At 37.7% G+C, this 24,085-nt stretch overlaps 2 protein-coding genes across 2 annotated transcripts; one reads left to right on the forward strand and one right to left on the reverse strand.

Moving 5' to 3' along the window:
• Positions 1-8,836: 8,836 nt before the first annotated feature.
• LOC113558151 (DNA ligase 3-like) lies at positions 8,837-9,895 on the reverse strand. The gene has a single exon (XM_026963658.1). The coding sequence runs from the start codon at positions 9,893-9,895 to the stop codon at positions 8,837-8,839; it is 1,059 nt and encodes a 352-aa protein (XP_026819459.1).
• Positions 9,896-22,038: 12,143 nt separating this feature from the next.
• Positions 22,039-22,682, forward strand: LOC113558153 (probable deoxyuridine 5'-triphosphate nucleotidohydrolase). The gene is made up of 2 exons (XM_026963660.1): positions 22,039-22,273; positions 22,336-22,682. The coding sequence occupies exons 1-2, from the start codon at positions 22,039-22,041 to the stop codon at positions 22,680-22,682; spliced, it is 582 nt and encodes a 193-aa protein (XP_026819461.1).
• The last annotated feature ends 1,403 nt before the right edge of the window (positions 22,683-24,085 follow it).

Consider the following 24,085-nt stretch of genomic DNA (forward strand, 5'->3'; position numbering starts at 1 on the left):
GTATTATCTTTTCCCTTTCCTCTCTTTTATATATATATATTATACATGGACAGAGGACGCCGTCACCCGACCCGGGAGAGACTCTGTTCTCGACCAAACTACTGGACAGAGTCTGTCGCGCGCGCGAGCCCGCACGTGTATTTATACAGAGTTCGGTATCCCCACCACATCATAAAAAATGTTCACGTATCAGTATTATTCGTTATGAACTGTCACATTAATATTTACCCAGTGTAAGCAATAAAAGTACCCATACCTAAAAAATCGACAACATTAAATATACCTAAAATTTAAAAACGGTATGACAGTTTTAGTTCAGATACCCGATATCAAGTGTCGCATTTGCTCAGTTTATAGTACGTATACATCATCATGTTGAAAAAATATCCAGCGTTCGCAAACTTGTCGGAACCACAGTTGTATTCAAAAAGTGTTTCTAAATGGAGTTGTTTAAAACGATATTTATATTTATCAAATCAAAATCAGACTAAGATGACAATAAAACAAGAACCATACACCTCGATTCGGTAAATGTATTATTTACGTTATACAATAACATAATTAAAATTATGATTGTTTTTTTGTTCAATAGAACGAGAACTGTATTGAATACGTACCAGTCAACTAAACAATCATGATGGCACACACAAACATTGTATAGTTTATATGTTTTTAACATGTATTATTGATTGTAAACAATTATGTACTTTTTAAATAAAACATATATATATACACATCACGTAATTCAATATTTATACTTGCTCGTTCTTTGGTCCCGGAGCGTTTATAATGTATGCAAGTAATATGTCGTTTTGACTGAAAAAAAATAATATTTATACATTTACGTCTGAATATTCACCGACTACAGCCGTACAATATGAATCGTAAGCTACGCATTGTCGAACACTAGCTCCGTACACGTTTAAAAAACCCATACGGGCGAAACAATCTTTAACATAAGACAATAAATGCACCGTATCGAGTATACGAGCATCGGTCACGGTATTTATTTCATAACCGTCGACGCATCGAGTTACTATTTTGTTGGGTGATATCATGAAATGTTTACTAAACAAATGTATTAAAATTCCGGGAGATATTTCTACAACTGCTCGTTACGTAATATAATTATATACGCATGGATGATGATAAATGTCACGCGGACGTATTGTCCGGTATGGGTAATGGGATACCATGTGTAACGTATCGAAGTAATAATTTTAAATTAAATGATATATATAAACCAGAGACCTACAATAGTAGACAAAAACGAGATACGATAATAGACATGCCGGAACAAGATTTAGCATTAAATACTAAAAATACAATCACGTCCGTGATAAATGATTTAGAACATGATATTGAACAGGATATTTTAAACGAAAAACGTAAACACCGTATGAACGGAACTCGTTATCGTTGCTTGATATGTGTTAATAAATTCTTGAAAACTATTAAATTCATAATAATCAGTATACTATCGTTGGGCGTAATGTTGGCGGGAACCAAAGAAATTGTATCGGTAGTCGGGCACTCGTTGCCTGGTTTAAATACTAGTGATATACTATCGGGATCTAGTGGTATTTTTAATATCCTAAACACAGAACGTCCTCAGTTTATATACAGTCGTACAACTCCAGATGGCGTAAAAATCGATTTCCCAAATTACCAACACGAATCGCGATTCACAACACCGGTGTCGTCAATAAAATATGAACCCGCGATGCAGCTAAATGAATCAGTAAACGTTATTAAAAATAATAATACGGAGTTTGATCATATGTCCGAACCTAATAACGATAGTGCTATCGTTACATCAAAAGACGTAAACGTTGATCGACATGAATCACGAGTCTACGGCATGACAAAAATTAATTCCCCACACGATGTACCAAATGAATTGATTAATATTACTAAAAACAATATTACGGCATCTAATCATGTATAACCATAATTCATTTGCACAGAATCGGAAATCTCATCTAAACCAATGTATATTTCATTAACATTATACAAAAAAATTATAAATAGTTTTTAAAATCAAATAACGATAATGTTGTTGATACACATACAAGAACGACACAGTTATATTTAAATTTTTTTTAGATCGAATCGTGTTATGTGGCACGTTTTACGATATGCGGTGTCGGACCGTACGAAACACCGTGTACCACTTGACGCGCACGGCTACAGTGGACGTTGACGTCAAGTGGTGCATGGTAGTTCCTACGGTCCGACGACGTAAAACCGACCGTGCACCACATAACGTGGTAGCCAGTCGGCGTAGCCGAGAAAAAAAACTTTTCTGAAAAATTATTATTATTATTATTATTATTATTATTGGACGTCAAGTGATACACGGTGTTTCATACGATCCAATACCGTATATCGTAAAACGTGCCACATAACGTAAATGTTCGTGGATCTCGTCGGAAAAAAACTTTCCTGAAAAATTATTATTATTATTACAGTATTATCGTTTCCCTTTCCTCTCTCTCTTTTATATATATTATACATGGACAGAGGACGCCGTCACCCCGACCCGGGAGAGACTCAGTTCTCGACCAAACTACTGGACAGAGTCTGTCGCGCGCGCGAGCCCGCACGTGTATTTATACAGAGTTCGGTATCCCCACCACACACTATTATTAAAAAATAATAAGAACTCGTCACGAGAATCATGTATAGATTCGTTTAAAAAATATACTATTTATTCGCGTTTAATTTTTTATATATAGGAATGAGTCGATATGAGCTGATGATGAGCGTCGAAGAATATATAATAGAGATCCGGTGTCGTATAATACGATCAAGTCTCGGGTTGTTCGATCATTATTTTATCGCAATTGGCGACAGTGAATACCACTTGGGCGGTTACAGAGGTACGGTCGAAAGACCAAAAGGCACTACGATCAACTCTAACATATGCGAAATACGTAAACTCTGTAGAAATTGTTATTTAAAAATCATACGTAATATAGAATTACGTGAATACGACGAGTTGTTTAAGTTTTTCCCGTTTATAAATTGCGAGACTTTGGTCCGGGGTATTAGTATACAATCGTTGCTCGTTTTGAGTTTGCCGTTTGTCTACACATCCATATTTTGTGGAAAGATTTTATTGACATTTGTTTTATTATTAGTGGCGTTGGTGATTTTATTGTGGCACAGTAAATACACGCTAAGTCGTATAAAAATATCCAATTGCGAACACCTATTATGATACCGGCATCGGTGCGACAGACTTTATTGTCTGTAATGGTGATGAGCGGGGTATACGTTTCAAATATAGTTTACAATATTGCAAACCCTAATGGCGTCGGTACCAATAACTATACAAGTGATTTAGAAAATGACACGATGCACAAAATCACCACCACGATGGTCACGTTTCCTATGTTAACGTACAATACACCAGTTGTGCCTGTATTGGGTGTCTGTCGTAGTTTGTCTGATAATTATTTTACAAATCTGTTCGAATTGTTTTACCACAATGATCAAGTGTTTCGTAGTCGTACGCTTGGTCGCTATTGTCGTGTAAAATTAAACGTTACCATTGACGACGACGGCGTAACGTTAAACCTATACGACATGTATAAATTTCAAATCAAAAATATATACGAAATTGATAATTTCGATAATTGTAATGTGAATGGAAAAAAAGATTTAACTTTTCAAGAGACGTCGCGACATATATACATTGAATTTAAAAACAAAACATCTATAGAACTGTCATTTAACGCACATGCATATGATGACGTATCACCAGATACCGATGTAGACAAACGACACGGTGTAGTCGTATACGCTATCAGACACGCCGACGTCATGTATGTCATAATCGTCAGCACTTGTGCGAAAATCTACATGATACATTATATCAACGAACATGTATTAATGTATAATTACGAAAATCATATAGCCGAGATTTTAAAAAATGAACCAGATTGTTTTAAACATATTCATTGTATGAATTATATTAAAAACATATAAACATATATATATATATACATAAATTTATTTAAAAATACCTAAACTTTTAGAATAATTATATTTAATTAAAATATCGGGAATCTCGTCTGGTAGTTTTGAAATCATGTTCAGCTCTGATATTTTTTTTTCATCGATCGATGGTTCACCGAAATATTCACACAGATACATCGCGTTTTTCGATTGTTCCCGACCGTCCAATTCGCCATCTTTTGTATAGGGTACTGATATTATTTTGAATCCGAATAAAACCGCAAACATATAGTACGCCATGAACTGAGCTTCGACGTATTGAGCGATGCGTCCGCGCAACACGTCTCCGGAATCGGCACGATTCAGCATTCTACGTCTATTCCGACTGGGATACGGATCCAAAAAAACAACTACTTTGAATTCTCCGTGATATCGTACAACCAACTCGTTGAACGTTTTATGGAAAAACGTTAATAGCTCGTGTACCATACAATTTTTATATTTGGGATCGCAGAGTTGCATGATTATCGTCCACAGCGGATTATCAATGGGGCCGCGATCGCCGATCATCTGATCAGCGTAATGTCGACATGAATAGTCCACGGCTCCGTGTAACGCCGCTACATAGGCCGGGGCATTGCTTTTACCGCCAAATGTTCCGAGTTGTCCACGACTACGCACAGTCCAACCTATATTGGTCAGTTCTCGTAATATAGAAGTCTTACCGGTACAAGCGACACCTGTGATATATTTAGGACGGTGTTGTTGGAGTTCGATTCCGTGTAATAGTTTTGAAAACGGTACACCGAACCGATCGTTCGCCTCCATAAATTCAGTTATGGAATCTTGATCCCATGTTTCGTTTTGAACGCGTATCATCATTTTTTGAAAATGTAACTGTAACGGTTTCGATACATATTTATATATGTCAAAACTGTTCATGGTGGCGAACACAGACGGTTCTATTGTCGGGTCATCTTGTGATCGCCGATCCAAGTTTTTATGGTTCTTCAATAATCGGAACGTGTGCAAACAAATGGGTTTGTCGCGGTACGTGTGCAATGTCCCGTCTCGATTTGAAGCGAGTATCGATTCCACTAAATACGATATTTTGGTTTTTGAAAATTTAACAAACCTCAAGAGTTTTGAACACGACCAGGACAACAACACCGAATATATAGCGTATATTATTGCATCGTTTTTGGTGTTTTGTAAAGTGTGGTCGCTGATAAATTCCGGACATTGTATGTAACGATGCATATAACGAAATTGTAACATTTCTTCAAAGCGCGACGTTGTGTCGGATTCAACAGACTCAATCATTCTATAACCGTGTTTGGTGATACTCGAACCCAATTGAAAATCAAAAAACACCGTTCGTATCAACGTAGGCACGTACCCGGTACTCGTGCAGTCGTTAAAATTCTTAAAATTGTACACATCGCTGTCTAATGATAACGATGAATCGGACGAACATAATCGTTTGAAATCGTCTACGTGTTTATCAAACGAAGCGCGTCTTTTTCTCGTATCTGTATAATATAAATAAATATATATAAAATCATTCAATAATAAATTATATATATGACTTACCGGTTTGTTGAATGCCATCATCACCGTTATATAATTCACATAAATCTGTTAAATGTTTTTTGTAATTGATTTCGCGATCGTTCGTGTTTTCCATGTTTTTTTTTGCAGAATATATAGTGTTTCGAGTGAGTGTTCACATTGACGACTGTTATTCGTTTATTAAAATCTCACACTTATAAATCAATCGCCCCACCACTATTACAGTAATGTCGGAAACGAATGTCGACGACGACATTTTGTATTTAAAACCGTTGTACAAATTGCACGGACTCAACGATAATTTACAATATCCCGTATTGGTGTATAAAACCTGCACGGACCCCGATGCAATAAAACCGCCCGTTGATTTTAAACACTTGATAGTCGGGACTACGTGGACCGATTGGATACACGAAACATGGTATAATGTCCGCGTAGCAACGTTCGAGCGCTGTCTATGGCCGTACGAAATGCCAGAACGCTCTTTGTGGAAAAGCACAAACGGCGTGTTACTGTTGTATACACCAAACTTGAAAACGTTAACGGATTTAAAAGACCCCCGTACTGTTTATTATAAAAAAAACAATGTAATACGTATACGTATTAAATTTATAGAAAACGAATCTATCGAATTTACGGAATTATTGTTATAACTATTATATAAATAGTATATATGTACACACACACATTACACCGTAGATTATAATAAAATGCCTCAATTATCTGTAAAAATGTCAGTGTTGGTGTTTATGTTCGTTTTTGCGTTCACGCCGATTCGTGACCTACAAGCGTTTAACGATACTCTAGAAATATCGAATTATAATCGATATAACATTAGTCTGTTTCACGACAATGATAGTATATATAATTCTAGCGATTCTGCAATCAATTGGTCGTATGAACCAAAATCCGATTTTTACACTCTTCAATACAAAAATGATTTGTATTTTATCGTACGGTCTTCGTTCAACAAAAGCATAGACAATCAGACGACATGTTCGTATACAATCACCCTGGACGATATAAACGTAATTCATATATCGTTATTAAACGAAACGTTAAATTATTGTACAGCTACGGGTTTTTGGATCTAACGTATAAAAAACACACATATACACTATTATCTATTATTTTTTATTGTAACAATACACACACATGTAATTATTTATTAAATTATAATATTTGTTTTTATATATACACATACACTCATATTTTAAAATTTAAATCTACGTCCATAATACGATCTGAAACTTTAATTACATTACAAAATCGTTCTTTAGCCGAATCGTTTACGTTTTTATCAAAAAATGACATAAAATCTTGTAAATGTTTTGGATCGTTTATGATTTTTTCAAACAGTTTTGACATGTTGTTGCCCTTTTGGATATTTTGTTGCCTGTATTCCGAAACGTTGTCCACAGGACCGACCATAAACGAACCGAGTTTGGATCCATCTCGCAATTCCACAGGAACGTATTTTTTAAATATGCGCACGTCTTTGTTGTATGATAATTCGTGCAGTTCCACTTGTTTTCCATTCGGATCGCGTATATGTACAAATTCACGATCCTGTTCTTCTGACATGAATCTCATATATTGAGACAGAAGTACAGCCGAAGCCGGACCCGAATTTATTATTTTTAATTTATACTCCAAGTTTTCGCTGTCGTTTTGTTTAAACGCTATGTACACGTTTTGTTTATCTATACCAACAGCGGCCACAATTTGTCCGGGTTTCATGAAAATATATCGGTTTGCAGCCTTATCCGAGTGATATATGTCGGGCACTTGTATATTCGAATTTCCGTAATTACTATTTTCGATTTTGGCGACATTCCAATTTTTGAATAAAGCCTTGAACCGTTTTTGTCTATCGTTATACGATAATCCGGATACAAATTCACGGTCGCTTGAATCCGATTTGGCGTAAATCACGTCTACGATTTTCAATTTGTTACTACAGACTACAGTCTGTAAAATATATAAATCGTTAGACTGACATGTATCGTATAAAAGTGTTGCAGTTATGTCTTTTTCTACGAGAGCCGTGGGTATGTTAAATTGCATACCGTCCCAAATCAATAATACGTTTTCGTTGAAACATATGACATAGTGCTTCGTGCCGTTGAACATGAGTTTGACGTAGCCTTCGTACGAATCATTTGTTTTATTTATTACGATTTGATCGTTTACGGTCAACATCAGCGGTTTATAAATATGTTCCGGTAAAGATATTGCGGCATTGGTTATATGCCGCAACGCGTCGGCATCATTGTTGCTGCAACGCGATAGGTTGTTTTGAAAATTAGCCGGAGACTTGACGTATTCCAATAAAATATTACCATTGTTCAATATGTTCTTGGTTTTGTTTTTTTTGATCGACGTATCGTCATTGTTATTTTGTCTGTTGGTATGTTTAAAATCGTCCAACGATATAAATTTGCGATAAGTGGCTAGAAAATATCGTAAATGTTCTCGTGAAAACGATATACTGATATTTTCACGTTCCAACGCGACAAACAGAGAATTAAACACGCTCAGATATAAATTATTAGAATCTTGTTGTTTTTGTTTTTTCGATGCTTGCGGACGACAATGCAACGCTGCCGAGTCATTAAACTGTTTTCGCTTGCGGCCACCATTGTCGTTGTTCGTGTCCGAGGTGCTTCCGTGGATATCGATGCCGTTGAAAAAATCGGCACAATCGTCATCTTCATCGGACGGTACGACGTGTTGTACATCGGAATTTGTACGATCGGCAACATCGCACTTTTGTTCAGGAGATTGTTCTTTGAGTTTATTAATATTTAAACGATATGTTTGCACGAATTTTATCAAGTTTTCCGGAATAATTTCGATTGAATCGCGTTGGCACGTGGCGCACGTCTCTTCTAACAATTTTACAAAAGTATACAAATTTATACTAGAGTTTAGAGTACCGCGTTTCTTTGTGCCTGGTGTTGTAGTAGCAGTGACGCCCATTTGATTTACGTCGTCACATTGTTCACTGACACCGTGTTCGGATTGTGTAAACGACGTAGACTGTTGCTGTACAACCACTGCTTCAGACTGCGTTTGTCTAAAATGATCCATCAAGTTTTTTGGTTTTACAGGAACGTTACTGTCCAGAGCGTCGAACGCGATATTGTCCATGTTTGAGAGAACAAGCGCTATACAAAATTCTACACGATCGACATACACACGAACATACACTAAAAACATCAGAACGATACTGAAACCCGTAACAAGAGTTTATCGTATATATATATAATAATGGCGCATGCGCGAATGAATAAATTTTTTATATAAATAAAGTGTCGTCGATCGCATGTTTCTCGAACGAAAACCGTAAAAACACGGGATGTCTTAATGATTTTTTGTTTGTTATTTTATCTGCACTCACGGTAACCACGGTCCGTCGTTTAAACAACCCGTCTGGATTTATCAATAATTTTATACGATTGCGTGCTGTATCGTTCAGACCACTAGACACCCGACACACTTGTACAAATGCGTTTTTACATTTTTCGTAATAACCGCATTCTAATATACTGCGATTTCCGTTTTTGTCTAATAGCGCACGGTGCACGTATAAATCATATTCCGATCGGTGTTCGTGCAAATGTAGTGGTTTTAATTTTATCCAATGTTTTCGCTCTCCCGGCGTATACGGTATTCGTAAATCTTTGACGATCAGACCCTCGCCACCGTTTCCTAAAACATCGTCATACATCTGACGTAAATCTCCGTACGTTCCGACGTTGCGCGATTTTACGATTTTCACCGTGTCCGATTCACAAACGACGTCTCTCAACAACGATTGACGTTCTTTTAGGCTTTTGTGCACGACGTACTCTCCGTCACACGCTTGTATATCGAATATCATATATATCTGTTTTATAGAACATCGGGTGCCCGTATCACATATAGGTATTACGTATTTATCGATCTCCGGACCGTTGTCGTATTCCGGTTTAATGTACACTCGTTCTCCGTCCAGAATCGCGGATTTGTGTCCATTAATCAGAAAAACTTGAAACTGCTGTTGTTGATTGTAAAACGATTTCAATGTACGTGAATAAAACACCGTGCGCTCTTTGATTCGATCGTTTACGACAACGCACAATAACCGTTCGCCATCGTATTTGGATTCGACTACGCAGTGTTCGTAACCCCGACCACTTAACAATCGGTCGACTTTTACAAAATCCATTAACGGGTACGCCAACATCGGTGATTTCGGCACGGTCAGTGTACGCGAATCCGACACATCGAACGGTACACAGTACGTCGGGTTCTCGATCTCCGGATAATCGGGTATCGTCGTGGTGTGCTCATCATCATCATCATCATCATCCATAGAGTTTATCGATATATTTAACATTTTTCGTTTTGACATTGTTTTTCATTCACGACACAATGTACAATAATACTGATCACGATACCGAAGGTGTTTCTATATTTATAGAAACGAAAAAACGTCCAAACGATGACACCGATTCCTTATCGACTGTCTGTGTGAAAAAACAAAAGACTCACGAATCCGATGTACAGCACTGTGGCGTATCATCGGTTATTATAACTACGACGCACGAAACAAGCGTTACTGAATTAAAAAAATACGTATCGGACGTACCCGTAGATTTCACAAAAACATCGTACAAAAACAAAAATTACGGTTACGATTACAAGGTACTAGAGTATTTCGATGTACCGCCCAATTATCAAATAGACACGTTGCACCAACAACAACCCGAACCCGTTTTAGCACCAGTGATCGATAACAATGATTCGTTCAACACGACGACAACGACAACGGCGGCAGCGTACGAAAAAACAAACATCGTAAACAACGAAGAGGGTAATGATAAAACTCGTGATTTGGAAAATTGTGCAGACGGCGATTACGATTTAACGAATCGATCGATCGATAGTCTCACGATCACCGACAACGGAGTCGCTGAAGACGATAAATATAAAAAATTCAAATTCACAAAAACTAAAAAAAATTACGTTACGATGTATTTAAACATCAACGATATCCCAACGCTGTGTAATAATTGTTATTCTTTACAATGTATATGTATGTAAATGTATCTTATAATTATAAATCATTATCATCTATCAATGACTTGTATTTTTGTTTTGTCGACGATCCCGAATCATCGGTTTTTCGTTTCATTACAAATTTTGTAAATACGACGTATATAGCTATAACGAGAGCCACGATTATCGCTACGACTGCCACGTGTTTTACGTATTTGAATATGGTAGACGATAACGAAGTTATACCGTCCCATAAATTTTGTCCCGTAGTGACGGCCATATCGGTCAACAGATCAATCAACGACGGATTCGATACACATTTAAACGTTATGTTATCGGCCAATTGTTTGGGATCCATAAATTGTGTAGACTTGGGATCCACAGTAGTATCACATATACGACAAAACGGAACTTTACCGTCTTCTATATCGTTGTGCGTGATTGTACATATAGTGCTATCATTAATCGTTGGTAGTTTATCAAAATTTTTAATTACAAACGTGTCTATTACGTCGTATTTGTTTTTCACAAAGTCTCCGGCTTTCGGTAACAATTCGGTTACGGACGCGTCCAATTCAAAAGCCAATTTTTGTTTAAACTCGTCGGTGTCCGATAAATTAATAATATATATGAAATACATGGTACTGTTGTAGAATTCGATATCATCGGTCGTGCACAACTTGACGTTTACCGTGTTCGAAGACGGTATCGTGCCGCATGTAAATCGGGAAACACGACACGACGTCGATTTCCCGTTTACGGTTTTCACCATCCAACAACCGATGCGACCGGCCAACGAATCTTTAACCCAAGTATCGTTAACGACTACAGTACCTATAACCAGAGCTACACTGCCTAGGCCCACGTATTTTTTCCAATTTTTATGAAAATGATTTAATTCGCGTACCGACGATTCCGACAACTTGTCTATATTGTTTATTGTAACATTTAAATGCGGTCGTTCCAGTTTCGTGATATTCGCCACTTCGTCGATATCATGTAAAATTTTTTCTGGATAGTCTTTCGCCAGATCCGAAAAGAGTTTTTTATCCGACGGCGTGACTTTTACCGAGCTATTACTTAAGCGCAACAGTCCGGCGAGGTCTCCTGATCTTAAAATCGATTCAAATTTATTTAAATGCATGTCGTTTACTTTTAAAAAATCGTCTGGCGCTTTTTTAGTAATGTTCAATTTTTTAAAAGCACTATCGACAATATCCATACCCAGATCCGATGAATTTAATACATTTTTAAGAGTGTCTACAGATTTTTCCGTTATACCCGTCATATTACGAATGTCGTATAATAAGTTTTTAAAATTGTTTAGAGCTTTGTTCGGAACATTAGATCCTATAATTTTACGCTTGTCTCGTAACACGCCATCGACCCTAGACGATCGAAACGGTTCCATCAATCGATCCATCAGCAAAGAATTTTCAGATTCTTTAACCAAAGCCGATAATTCGGATACCGGATACATATTTTAAATCAATATTTTTGTTAAATAATAAGTTAATTTTATTATAAATTAATATAAGCAACAGTACAACAATAAAAAAAGCAGAAAACATTATATACTACATATAATAGTTATATATACATAAATTTAATAAAATTAGTCGATACGCCTTTTTTTGTTGTCCGACTGACCATCGTTCTCAATGTTTCCGATTTTGTTTTCACAAGTATTGTCGTCGTCTTCGTCATTGTTAGAAGTGTTTAAATATTCAGGATTATATTTTAAATAATAGTTGTACAGATTTTCTACGACCTCGTCTGATTCTTTATCGATTTCTGGCAAAGTCTCCGTACACTGCTTCAATTCATATTCTTTTAAGCAGTATACGGTTTCTGAAAAACCACGAGCCGTAACAATGTTCGGATTTTTATCCGAAGGCCAAAACTGTATATTGTTTAATAACACGTACATATAGTCTTTATCGTTTAAGTCTTCGGAACCGTTGACAAACGGTTTCAACAGAGACACAGTATTCTGATTACGAGTGATGCTACAATTCAACGTATACAGGCTTCTTGAAACTGCACATTTCATGTATTCTTGAATCCGTTCAGAGTTTTCCATATCGAAATACCGGTCTTTACCACGCATACGCATATACGTTGTAAACAAAATCGGGGTACCGAATTTTGCTATAATACCGGATACGGTTCTTGGATTAGCACCGTACATCTTGACAGGTCCTGTATTCAATCGAATCGAAAAAATACCAAAGTCGCTTGGCAACATGTGTTTAGATACGGTACCGATTGTGAATAATACAGAATGCTTTTTATAAAAATCCGTTTTAAACAACGGATGATCGCATCGTTGAGCTTTCGTATTATTGAAATTCACGTTGTTTTTATTTTGCAGAGACGTCGTAGATGAACCATCATCGATTCTACGTCTCTTGTGTATCAGGGCAAATTTGCACAATCTCGATTCTTGTCTTTTTATAACTATTTTGTTGTCGGAAAACAACGATTTAAATATCTTTGGAAAATTCTCGTAAGACCCGTAAATGATAACGATTACAACAAATATTATATACGAACACAGACTCGGATAAGTTTCAAACAATTGTGTGTATTTGGTTTGATATGTGCTTATAATCGTACTTGTAGCCACGGCACTATCATTGAATTGGTTTATAGACGAATAGAGAGTGTCCAATAGTTCATCGTCGTCTATAATTGTCATTTTTTTAAAATCTTCAAAATCTTTTTTATAATCGTCCGTAAACAAATGTTCGCAGGATTTCGTGTTAAATGATGTGAGCGTAGTCTAGTTTAGTTAGTTTCTTTGATGTCGTCCAGTCCTTTGACCAACGAACAGTTATACATACTAGTCCATTTCGCGGTATCCGCTAACGTACCCGTCATCTGAGATTTAATTGGCAATTGTTGCATATAAGTAGACAATGGATTCATCATGGTACCCGGATTGTTGTAATTCATTTGCTGCTGTATATGCGATGTTGGTTGTTGCTGCTGTTGTTGTTGTTGATATTCGTTAGGTAAATTCATTTGATTTGGCGACGATGTTGGTTGTTGTTGCGATTGCATGAACTGCTGTTGTTCCATTATGATGTAACCGATAATAACACGATTCAAAAGAAAACGATAATATTAGCGAAACAAAACACTGTTGACACGAACGCTGTACAAATCAAACTGAATCATTTCAATATAACCCCTTCCTTATATATAGTGTTTTTAAACGATAACACGTCACAAGTTTAAATCATGAACACGTTGAATACGGATAATGGCACGTTGCGCATACGCGACGTGGAGAAAAAAGCAACGGCATTCGATGGTCTACGTACGACGGTCAATGAATTTCGCGATACCATCGATGTGTTTGAAAATTTAGTAAAAACCATGATACTGAACACGGATCATTCTAAAAGTTATTTAAAAGATTTACAATATCTGATGGACTCATTACGTAAATTATACGAAATTCCGAAATACCGATTGACGTACATCGATCCGGGACGTATGACCAGAAACGTGTGGGGTAATATATTTTGGAAATTCTTGCATTTATCTTCGATTTTACTGCAACACGCCTATTACGAGAATCGAATAAACGATTTCATTAATTTTCCAGCGTTGTTGTATAACATTGATATAATCTTACCGTGTCCCGTGTGCATAGAACATTATAAAAACATCAAACGCACGGAACCCGTAATGAAAATAATCGAAACCGCGTCGTTTGGTTTGTTGGTGTTGAGCGTTTACAGATTCCACACGTTGGTAAATAAAAATCGAGACGTCGTGGAAACCGATATTTTTCGAGACGTGGATTTTGCTCTATTGTACCATTGTTACCCGCGCAGTCTCACCACCAATACGGTTAGTCTTAATTTTATAAAACAACAGATCGTGTTTCATTCACCGGAACACGTGCGCTTGTCGTTAATGATAAGTTTTTGTTACAACATCAATCTATTTCATATATCAAATCTCTTGATGCGAATGTACAATAAACACGAACCGGTTGCGTACGAAACCGTAATACATTTCGACAACCGCGACGGGGCATTTGTTCTGCCAAACGCTCAAGAACTACAACGGATCGTGGATTATTGTTTTACACACAAACGACCACCGCCCGAATGTAAATCCGAATACTTTAAAGACACGATCATATTTAAAAATATAACACACCATTATTGGTCGATGCTCGTGAATTCAAATAATTATAAAATCGTATTGGACAATGGTCAAACTATAGCGATACGCGACAATCAGATGTCCATCGAAAGCGACGTCGACACGTCGGAAAAAAATCCGATATTTAAAAATTCGTCATTTACGAAATAATTTTTCTATAACGTCCGGGACGCATACGCCCATAGCTCGTACGGTTTCCGTATTAGGTATGGTTATGATTTTATGAGCCGGGTCGAAGCATTCGGCCTCATTGTAATCGGGAAATTTTTTCAAATAATCTATACCGGACTTTATAAAACCGTTTCTTATTATACGATTCGGTAGTCTCACGTCATCTGGTTGTATACCGGGATCCAAACTCATGCATCGTAGTTCAATGGTACCCAGTTGTGAATCTCCAGACATGTACGCGACCACACCTTTACGAGGGTCACACGCGGTTTTACCAGTCGCGTGTTCACCGCGTATCAATACATTAACACACGCACCGTTTTGTACAAAATATTCGTTGGGTTCTTTGCATATCGATCGACATTGTTCGTCGTCGATAGCATACACCAGTTCTATTTCGCAATTGCGCTTGAATTGATTAACCGGTACGGGTTTATTTAACAAATCGACAACAACGTTCTGTGCGTTTGCATGATATTGTGGTATATTATAAATAAAATACAATAAAATAAAACACATTGTAATTAAAATAATAATAAATATTTGTATAATGTTATTCATTTTTTTAAAAACATTTATAGTATTCACGCATACAAATATACATAAAACACGTCTATATAACAATAAAATACAACAAACGAATAAAATGATAATATCAAAAAAAAATAAATTATATATATTTTATAGAACGGATTAATGGATACAAACATTCCGAATGAGCATCTATATAACTTTTGATCTTATCGTCATGATTATATAAATTTCTTATAACGATAAAATTTACAAAATCGTTATAAATGGTTCTTTGATTATCGTAATCACGAGGTTTGGTACATGTTACGCGTTCAGATTTCACCAGACTATCGAACGACACGGTTGTTGATAATTTAAACGACTCCCATACGGATCCGTCAAACGATAAATTTTTAATCAATCCGTCGTACTCGTTGTATTGATATGTAAAGTAATCGAATATAGTTTCGCATGTAGTCGCAAAAAAACCGAACGGGATGGAATCTTCGCATTCGATATCGATCTCGCAAGATCCGTTTTCAGATCCGTCGTGGTTCAGTTTCATACGAAAAGCAATACGGATTACATATTTTCTACATTCGTCCGATATTTGTAAAAAATAAATATAAATATTACGGGTTTTCGTTGCAAATTCACGAATATCGTAATCTTTTATAAAATCGAAACACTCGTTCATCTCGTTCTCATGAGCCAAAGAACATACCATCGTTTTTAAACGGTGGTGTTGGATTTTTTTATGAAAAAGCCGTACTTTCGACGTCATACGAATATCGGTTTTACAGATAGCCCGGTCTAAACGAAATATAACTTTAAAATTAAATAAATCGTTAAGCATGGCGCGTTCGAAGTTAACATCAAACATTAATTTTTTCGCATTTGATTGATATCCGATAAAATTGTTAGGAAATTCGTAATACTGTCTTTGGAAACTGTCGGTAAATACAAAATCCCGAGGTAGTCGCACGTTTCGCATTTTGAGTTTAGATGAGTATTCACGTTCGTTAGCATGTGGAAAAATGTTTTTCGATCGTGGCGCTAGACCAGCGTACAATTCCGGAGTTATACGTATAGAGTAATCCAACAGTAATAAAGTGTCTTTTGATTTCGGATCCGTTTTCGTATCAACGCCCGCGGGAATGATATCAGACACGTCCGCTCGTCCGTCGGCGTACTCGTAAAAAAATCGAACACTGCAGTCCGACAAAATCTCATGAGCACGATCGGCGTTCATGACGATTGAATTCTCGTTCAGCAACTGTTGCGCATTTCTGTGAACAGAAAAAATGGATTTGATATTATTGATATTAATGATCGTGTGCTTTCTAATCGTGGCACTGTTGAGCGTCGCGCAAAAATTCAAACGCACCGACGATCTAACAGAAATTTATAAAAAATTATTGAAAAACAATCCAAACACGGTGTCGTTCACGTTCGGTTGGATAGAATCCAAAAATGCTTACAAGAACGCGTACGTTGATAACACACCGACTACAAAAGATTACAGCATCAGCATAAAATATGAAAACCATCCAGTGTCGTTCGACGGTAAACTTATAACAATAACAAATACTCACGGTACGATCACGTTTAAACCCGACGGGTTTTCGATTTCTGGTATAAATTCAGACATATCGTTTAAATGTCCGTCCGGGTACACTGGTCCGGAATGTCGACTGATGCCGATATGCGATCCTATCGATGCCGGGCGCTATAAGCTAATGTCCCGGGATCATTTTAAAACGTTGAATTTATACGATTATACGGGACCCGATGTTTACGCAACGAGTTCGTCAAAGTCTAGATATCATGAACGTTTACGTATTCTATGTCTCGACGCTGCCGGAAATTTTACCATACAACCATGTGCTAATAACAAATTAGTAAATCCCGATTTTGTAAAATGTGTTACCTACGATCTGTGCAACGATCAATTGGACGGTTACAAGCACAACATGCCTATTAAAGATAATACAGATCCATTAAAATCTAATCAATATTACGTGTGTGAAAACAACAAAAGCGTGTTGTACGAATGCACAAACGACACGGTATTCAGTGCCGTCAATATGGGTTGTGTATACAAAAATAAATGTTACGGTCGCGGAAACGATCGAATACCCATAGACGGTGATTCGTATTTACAATGTGCCGACGACGTTGGCCAGATAAAACGATGCATTCACGGCGTAAAAATACACGACGGGACGCCGTACTGCGAGAGTCCAAAATGCGTGCCTCGTACTTATGAGTACGACGATGGGTTTTTGAAATTCGCGACCGGTAAGATCACTTGTACCGAAGACGGTACAGCTACAGCGACCGAAATGCTATGCGACGAACGGGTCGTGGACAAAAAGCTACAATACGTTTGGGGCACAAGTCCGGTAAACATAACCATACCCAATTGGCCGTCTACGGTGTTCGACGAACACCAGCAAAAGTGTATAGAACCATCTATAGACGGCATAGTCAAACCCGACGCACCGTACTTAAAAGTGCGGTGGACCGAAGCCATGAAAACGTTTCATGATTTCGATATACGTAAAAAAACGTTTGTCTGCAAACCCGACGACGAACTCCTTCTAATAGACTACGTAAACGGTGCTCTGGTGCCCAACAACTTGGACGTTACAGGAAAATTCATAAATTACGCCGTACCGTGTCAGACCACACGTTCACCTGTAAATTATTTCGAGACTACGGAATTCGGACGATTCGCCGGATTCTTGAACAATAATAGTGCACTGATTGAACAATACGGAAAACCAGTGTTTCCATTGATTTACGCGGTTCCGATACCGGAATCCGTAAATACAAAAGACGTAGATGCTCTGTTTCCAGAGTCATCAGACGATATGTCGAAACCGATTGCCGACGACGGTATCATGTACGATTATCCCGTAAACGTTACAACTGCCGAGACCGCACCTACTAAAAACACGGTTATGGCTTATTGGCCAAGATACCTCGATGGTTTTTATTATACCTTTAATTATAACGAAATCGACAACTGTATGACGTACATTAAATCTGAAAAAAATATATTGGGATTTCGTGCATACGGACCCAAAGACAAACCTGGATTTTTGACTTATATAAATTATAACACGTTTCGTCCAGCAACAAACCGTAAATTGTTATACCTGTTCGTTATAAACGGGAAAGTATCGATACCCGTTGATCGGGAGTCTTAGATATCAAACCTTAACAATATACAAATAATATTAAATGCGTGTTTTGTTAAAGTATTATATATATTTTAAGTAACTAACCAAAAAACATAATAATAATAACAACAACAACGTATACAAGTATTTTTTAGTAACTATCGTTTATGCAGCGTTATGAAAAATCAATGGCGTTGGTATTGAATCGAAGCGAAATTTACATCTCTTGTGTACGCTGCACAATTTGTCTTCGTCGAATCTACAATAACCGGAAATCCGATTACGGCACAACAGGCATACTGGAGATTCGTTGTTTTGTAATAAAGACTTGTTGCAATCCTCGCAAACGACATGTCGACATTTATCGTAAATAACATTGGGTTTATACCGTTCCAGACATATGGGACAGACTTCGTCGGTGAACGCCCAAGCACAGTTATCGATATAACGCAAACGCAATTGTTCGCGTGCTTTTCGTTTTCGTTCCAACACCAAACGCTCGATCTCGAAATCCAAATCAGCAATCTCGGACTTGGTTTTGTCTATGTATTTTTTGCATTTTTCTATAGATTTATTGAATCCCGTAATCTTACCCTCGTGACGAGCGCACGAATTTATTAAAAAATCACGTTGTGATTCGAGCACTTCGATCGATCCCGTGAATATCGAAGTTTTCACAGAGTCGTTGTCGGGTTGTGACGAAGGAATCGCATCGACATCGATAACTTCGTCGTCATCATCGTCGTCGTCATCGTCGCGTTCCGGAGTGCACGCTGAATATCCAACAGATGTAGATGGTAAATAAAAATCAATAGAATTTATTACATCTTCAAGAGTAGAACCTGTTGCAGTGTTAGTGGTCGTTTCCGGGGATTCTGTTGTAGTGGTCGTTGTACCCGTTTCTTCGATTACGGCCATGGAACGTGTACGTAGACGCAATCTACGATTTTTGTTACCGTTTTGTTCGCACGACTCTCTCGATCGTCTTTTCGACGACACTGGCAACGAAAAAAATGACGGTGACGATAAAGGCGACGATGACGAAGATGCTGTATTCAAATCAGCCATGTTAATAACGATAAACAGTACAATTAAAACGATTATAAAAAACGATGTGCACACAAGAACGGTTCGCGACAGAGTATACGATTTTGAATTATGTCTTCAATTTATATAACACGTGGCTTACTGGTAGTACGTCGTTTATACCGCGCACGGGCACCACTAGCGCGTCATACTCCGGTGTCCAATTATACGGCGAATCATCGACTAGAACGGCGTACACTATACGACAATCGGTACTTATGCGATTGTAGATGTTCAATAAGTTTTTACAATTTTGTACGTATTTATCGCCGTGTAGACTTTCGTCTTCGTTTAATATCAAATCGAAATTAAAACCCAACTGAGCGACGTGGTTGTTCACGTGTAACGAACTACCGTGCGACCATAAAACTATGAAATCGTAATGTTCTCGAGCCGTGTTCAAAACTTTTTTGTAATTTTTAAGTGATCTACAAGCAATGGGGTTGTCATCTATGAGCGTCTGATCCAAGTCGAAAACCACCACGCGTAGCTTGCGCAAACCACAAGAAGGTATAATCGTATATCGTTTGGCCCAGTCCGACGCAACTTCAATAGCTATAGGCAATTGTCCAATGTTCGAACACTTGTACATGGCCGTACAACAGACGTTCGGTTCGTACATATCGGTGTTTAACCATAATAAAAACCTAGGCGCTTTGTCTTGTATATTATACATTTTAACACCGGATTTTGGTAGACGATACGTAGTGGATACATAATCGTCTACGATTCTATCGGTTTCGACATCGGTCGTGTTATGATGATAATTTTCTAAAAATAAAGATTTTTTCAAAATTGTGTTTTCGTTGTAAACTAACAAAGCGCGTGTGTCTCGCGTCGGGATACGATCGCAAACGTAAATAGCCGAAAACAAGTCTTTTAAACGTCCGTACACTATAGGATTGAATATGTACAAACGAAAAACGGGATGTACAACCAGTGTGGCTTTCATTATTTTTTATTTTATATCGTATCACTATATATAACATTGAAATTATGTAATGAATGGTATATACGTGAACGGATCGCTTGATTTTCAAGTTCACAGATTGCGGGTTATGGATTATGAGTTGTACACGACAAGGTCTTATCAGTTTTTTAATAATAATGTGGTGGGGATACCGAACTCTGTATAAATACACGTGCGGGCTCGCGCGCGCGACAGACTCTGTCCAGTAGTTTGGTCGAGAACAGAGTCTCTCCCGGGTCGGGTGACGGCGTCCTCTGTCCATGTATAATATATATATAAAAGAGAGAGGAGAGAGGAAAGGGAAACGATAATACTGTAATAATAATAATAGTAATTTTTCAGGAAAGTTTTTTTCCGACGAGAATCCACGTTACGCCGTACGAGGTGGTTCCTACGGTCCGACGGCGTAAAACCGACCATGTACCACTTGACGTACCAATAATAATAATAATAATAATAATAATTTTCAGAAAAGTTTTTTCTCGACGATTTATTATTACGCGTTTGCGGGCGCGTTTTACGATATGCGGTGTCGGACCGTACGAAACACCGTGTACCACTTGACGCGCACGGCTACAGTGGACGTTGACGTCATGTGGTACACGGTGTTTCGTACGGTCCGACACCGTATATCGTAAAACGCGCCCGTAAACGCGATGACAACCGATCGACTAGCGCGTCATGTGATACGTTTACGGGCGCGTTTTACGCCGTCGGACCGTACGAAACACCGTGTACCACTTGACGTCAACGTCCACTGTAGCCGTGCGCGTCAAGTGGTACACGGTGTTTCGTACGGTCCGACACCGCATATCGTAAAACGCGCCCGCAAACGCGTAATAATAAATCGTCGAGAAAAAACTTTTCTGAAAATTATTATTATTATTATTATTATTATTATTGGACGTCAAGTGGTACATGGTCGGTTTTACGCCGTCGGACCGTAGGAACCACCTCGTACGGCGTAACGTGGATTCTCGTCGGAAAAAAACTTTCCTGAAAAATTACTATTATTATTATTACAGTATTATCTTTTCCCTTTCCTCTCTTTTATATATATATATTATACATGGACAGAGGACGCCGTCACCCCGACCCGGGAGAGACTCAGTTCTCGACCAAACTACTGGACAGAGTCTGTCGCGCGCGCGAGCCCGCACGTGTATTTATACTAGTTACCATTTCTTAAAATACTCCCTCCCATTATTATATTAATACATATATATTTTTAGATAAAATGATACTGTATGTGTGTGGACTTAGAATAAATACGATAGATTTTAAAACATTTGTCATTGTTAATAGTTTTTTAAATACTGTATGTGCGTCACGTGTATATTAATTATGACAGACGTTCGTAAATTAAAAGTTTTTCGAGTTGTACCACACGCACAATTGCCTACTAAAGCCACTCTACAATCGGCAGGTTACGATTTATACAGTGCATACAGATACAACATATCGCCTAAAGGTAAAGAACTATTGGACACGGGTTTATGCATATGTTTACCCGAAGGTTCGTACGGTAAAATAGAACCGGTTTCAAAACTGGCTTGGAAATATCAAATCGATGTCGGTGGTACGTTTGTGTATTATAAAATATTTTTTAATTGTATAAAAATTTAATGTTTTTACATATAGCTGGTATTATTGATGCCGATTATCGAGGAAACGTCCATGTCTTGTTATTCAATCACTCGAAAAAACCGTTTATTGTGAATCCTGGTGACAAAATAGCTCAATTGATATGTCAACCACTCGTATGGCCGATAGATTTGGAAGAATCCACAAGTGTAGACGTTACGTCGCGCGGTAAACGTGGGATAAAACGCAATCGTTCGGTTTCATCGTCACCGCCACTAATCACTGACGATCTCATTTGTCATGAAACGTTTGATATAAACGATTACACGGAACACGTATTCGACAACGGCGGAGATCTCATAGAAGAGATAGATGTAGAATTATTTATGGATCCGTTTGTTTGAATTTTTAATTTAATATATAATTTTGTAAAGAACTCATTTTATATGTATAACAATTTCATATATATTATTAATAATAAATGTATGTGCAATATATTCGTGCGTCTGGGTTTTTTAAAACCAACGTATTGATTCGAATGGTATATCGTATATAGATGTAGTTATTTTAGTTTCATAAGAAACAATAACTCTACGAGAATCATGTCCGATTTTTTTAAAATCCAAATTTTCGTTATGGTACACACGTAACAAGAGTATACCCATTGGAGGGATGCGTGCGTCGTGTACGTATACCATGTTTTTGGAGTAGCGTAGTCGTGTCCTCCATACGTCGCACACGCGATCTAAACATACGTCGTGTCTAAATGAGAAATTATTACGATCAAATGTATAAGTGTAATAAAATTGATCGTCGTGCGCATAAATAGGTAAAATTGTACATTGCTGGGACATGGTCGGAGAAAAATATGAATCCAACGCCAACCGTATGGAAAAATCTCCAAACACTCGGTCTGTTGCATTTTTTTGAAAACTATAAACGGCGTTTGGATGAAAAACGTAGTCTCGAGATCTAGCGTTAACGGAATCGTAATTCCGTCGTACGAACACCCCGTTTATTGGGTCGAAACAATCGATCGTTTGGTTGTTGTAGTGTCTGCGTTCCAAGTCATCCCACATGGTCATGCCACCGACGCCGGAACGCGTTTCACATACTTTTACGTTTTCACATATCAATAATTTAGCGTATCTGATACGTTTTTCAAAAGGTTCGTGTGTTAGTAATTTACCACGTACACGAAACACGTCTACAATCATTATCGTAAAGTTTTGACAATCCGATATCCCGGTACGATCGGTACACGATGCACCGGGACGTATGTATCGCCAGGATCTCGCATTATTTTTTTCGTCTATCGGTAACAGTACGGCTTCAAATGTGGCGTGTTCCGGAAATTTTTTCTGGTACAACACCGATTGCAATAATTCTCCGTACCGGTTATATGAACGCGTTCCGGTTTTTGTGGAATTTATTACAATATTGTAGCCCGCGTATCTGGGTTGTACGCATATCGACTCGTAATCATTTATTGGTTTTTCGTATAGTCGTACTGCCCGTGGCCGATTGATATGTCGGAACGTGCGAGCCTCACAAGAACCAATAGCGGTCCGTATATAAAATGATTCGTAATATTGCATAAATTTTAAATGAATACTGGGTTCCGCGTCCGCGATCACGTGATCGCGTAACGCCGGTGCTACAGATCTTGAATAATGCATATGTTCGGGCAACAAGTGATATAATAGATTTTGCGAAAACTGCGTGTACTGTTTTGTACGCAAGTTATGCATGGCGATACGCTCGTATACACTGCATGTTTCATAATCCGAAGATTGCGGGGACTGCA

Source organism: Rhopalosiphum maidis, chromosome 4 (genome assembly GCF_003676215.2).
Source record: "Rhopalosiphum maidis isolate BTI-1 chromosome 4, ASM367621v3, whole genome shotgun sequence".
Lineage (NCBI taxonomy): Eukaryota > Metazoa > Arthropoda > Insecta > Hemiptera > Aphididae > Rhopalosiphum > Rhopalosiphum maidis.

Bases quoted from the DNA above. Each gene is read 5' to 3' on its own strand.
- LOC113558151 (XM_026963658.1), bottom strand. From the start codon at position 9,895: ATGGATGATGATGATGATGATGATGAGCACACCACGACGATACCCGAT.
- LOC113558153 (XM_026963660.1), top strand. From the start codon at position 22,039: ATGACAGACGTTCGTAAATTAAAAGTTTTTCGAGTTGTACCACACGCA. The intron at 22,274-22,335 runs GTACGTTTGTGT...TTTTACATATAG, and splicing joins ATATCAAATCGATGTCGGTG to CTGGTATTATTGATGCCGAT.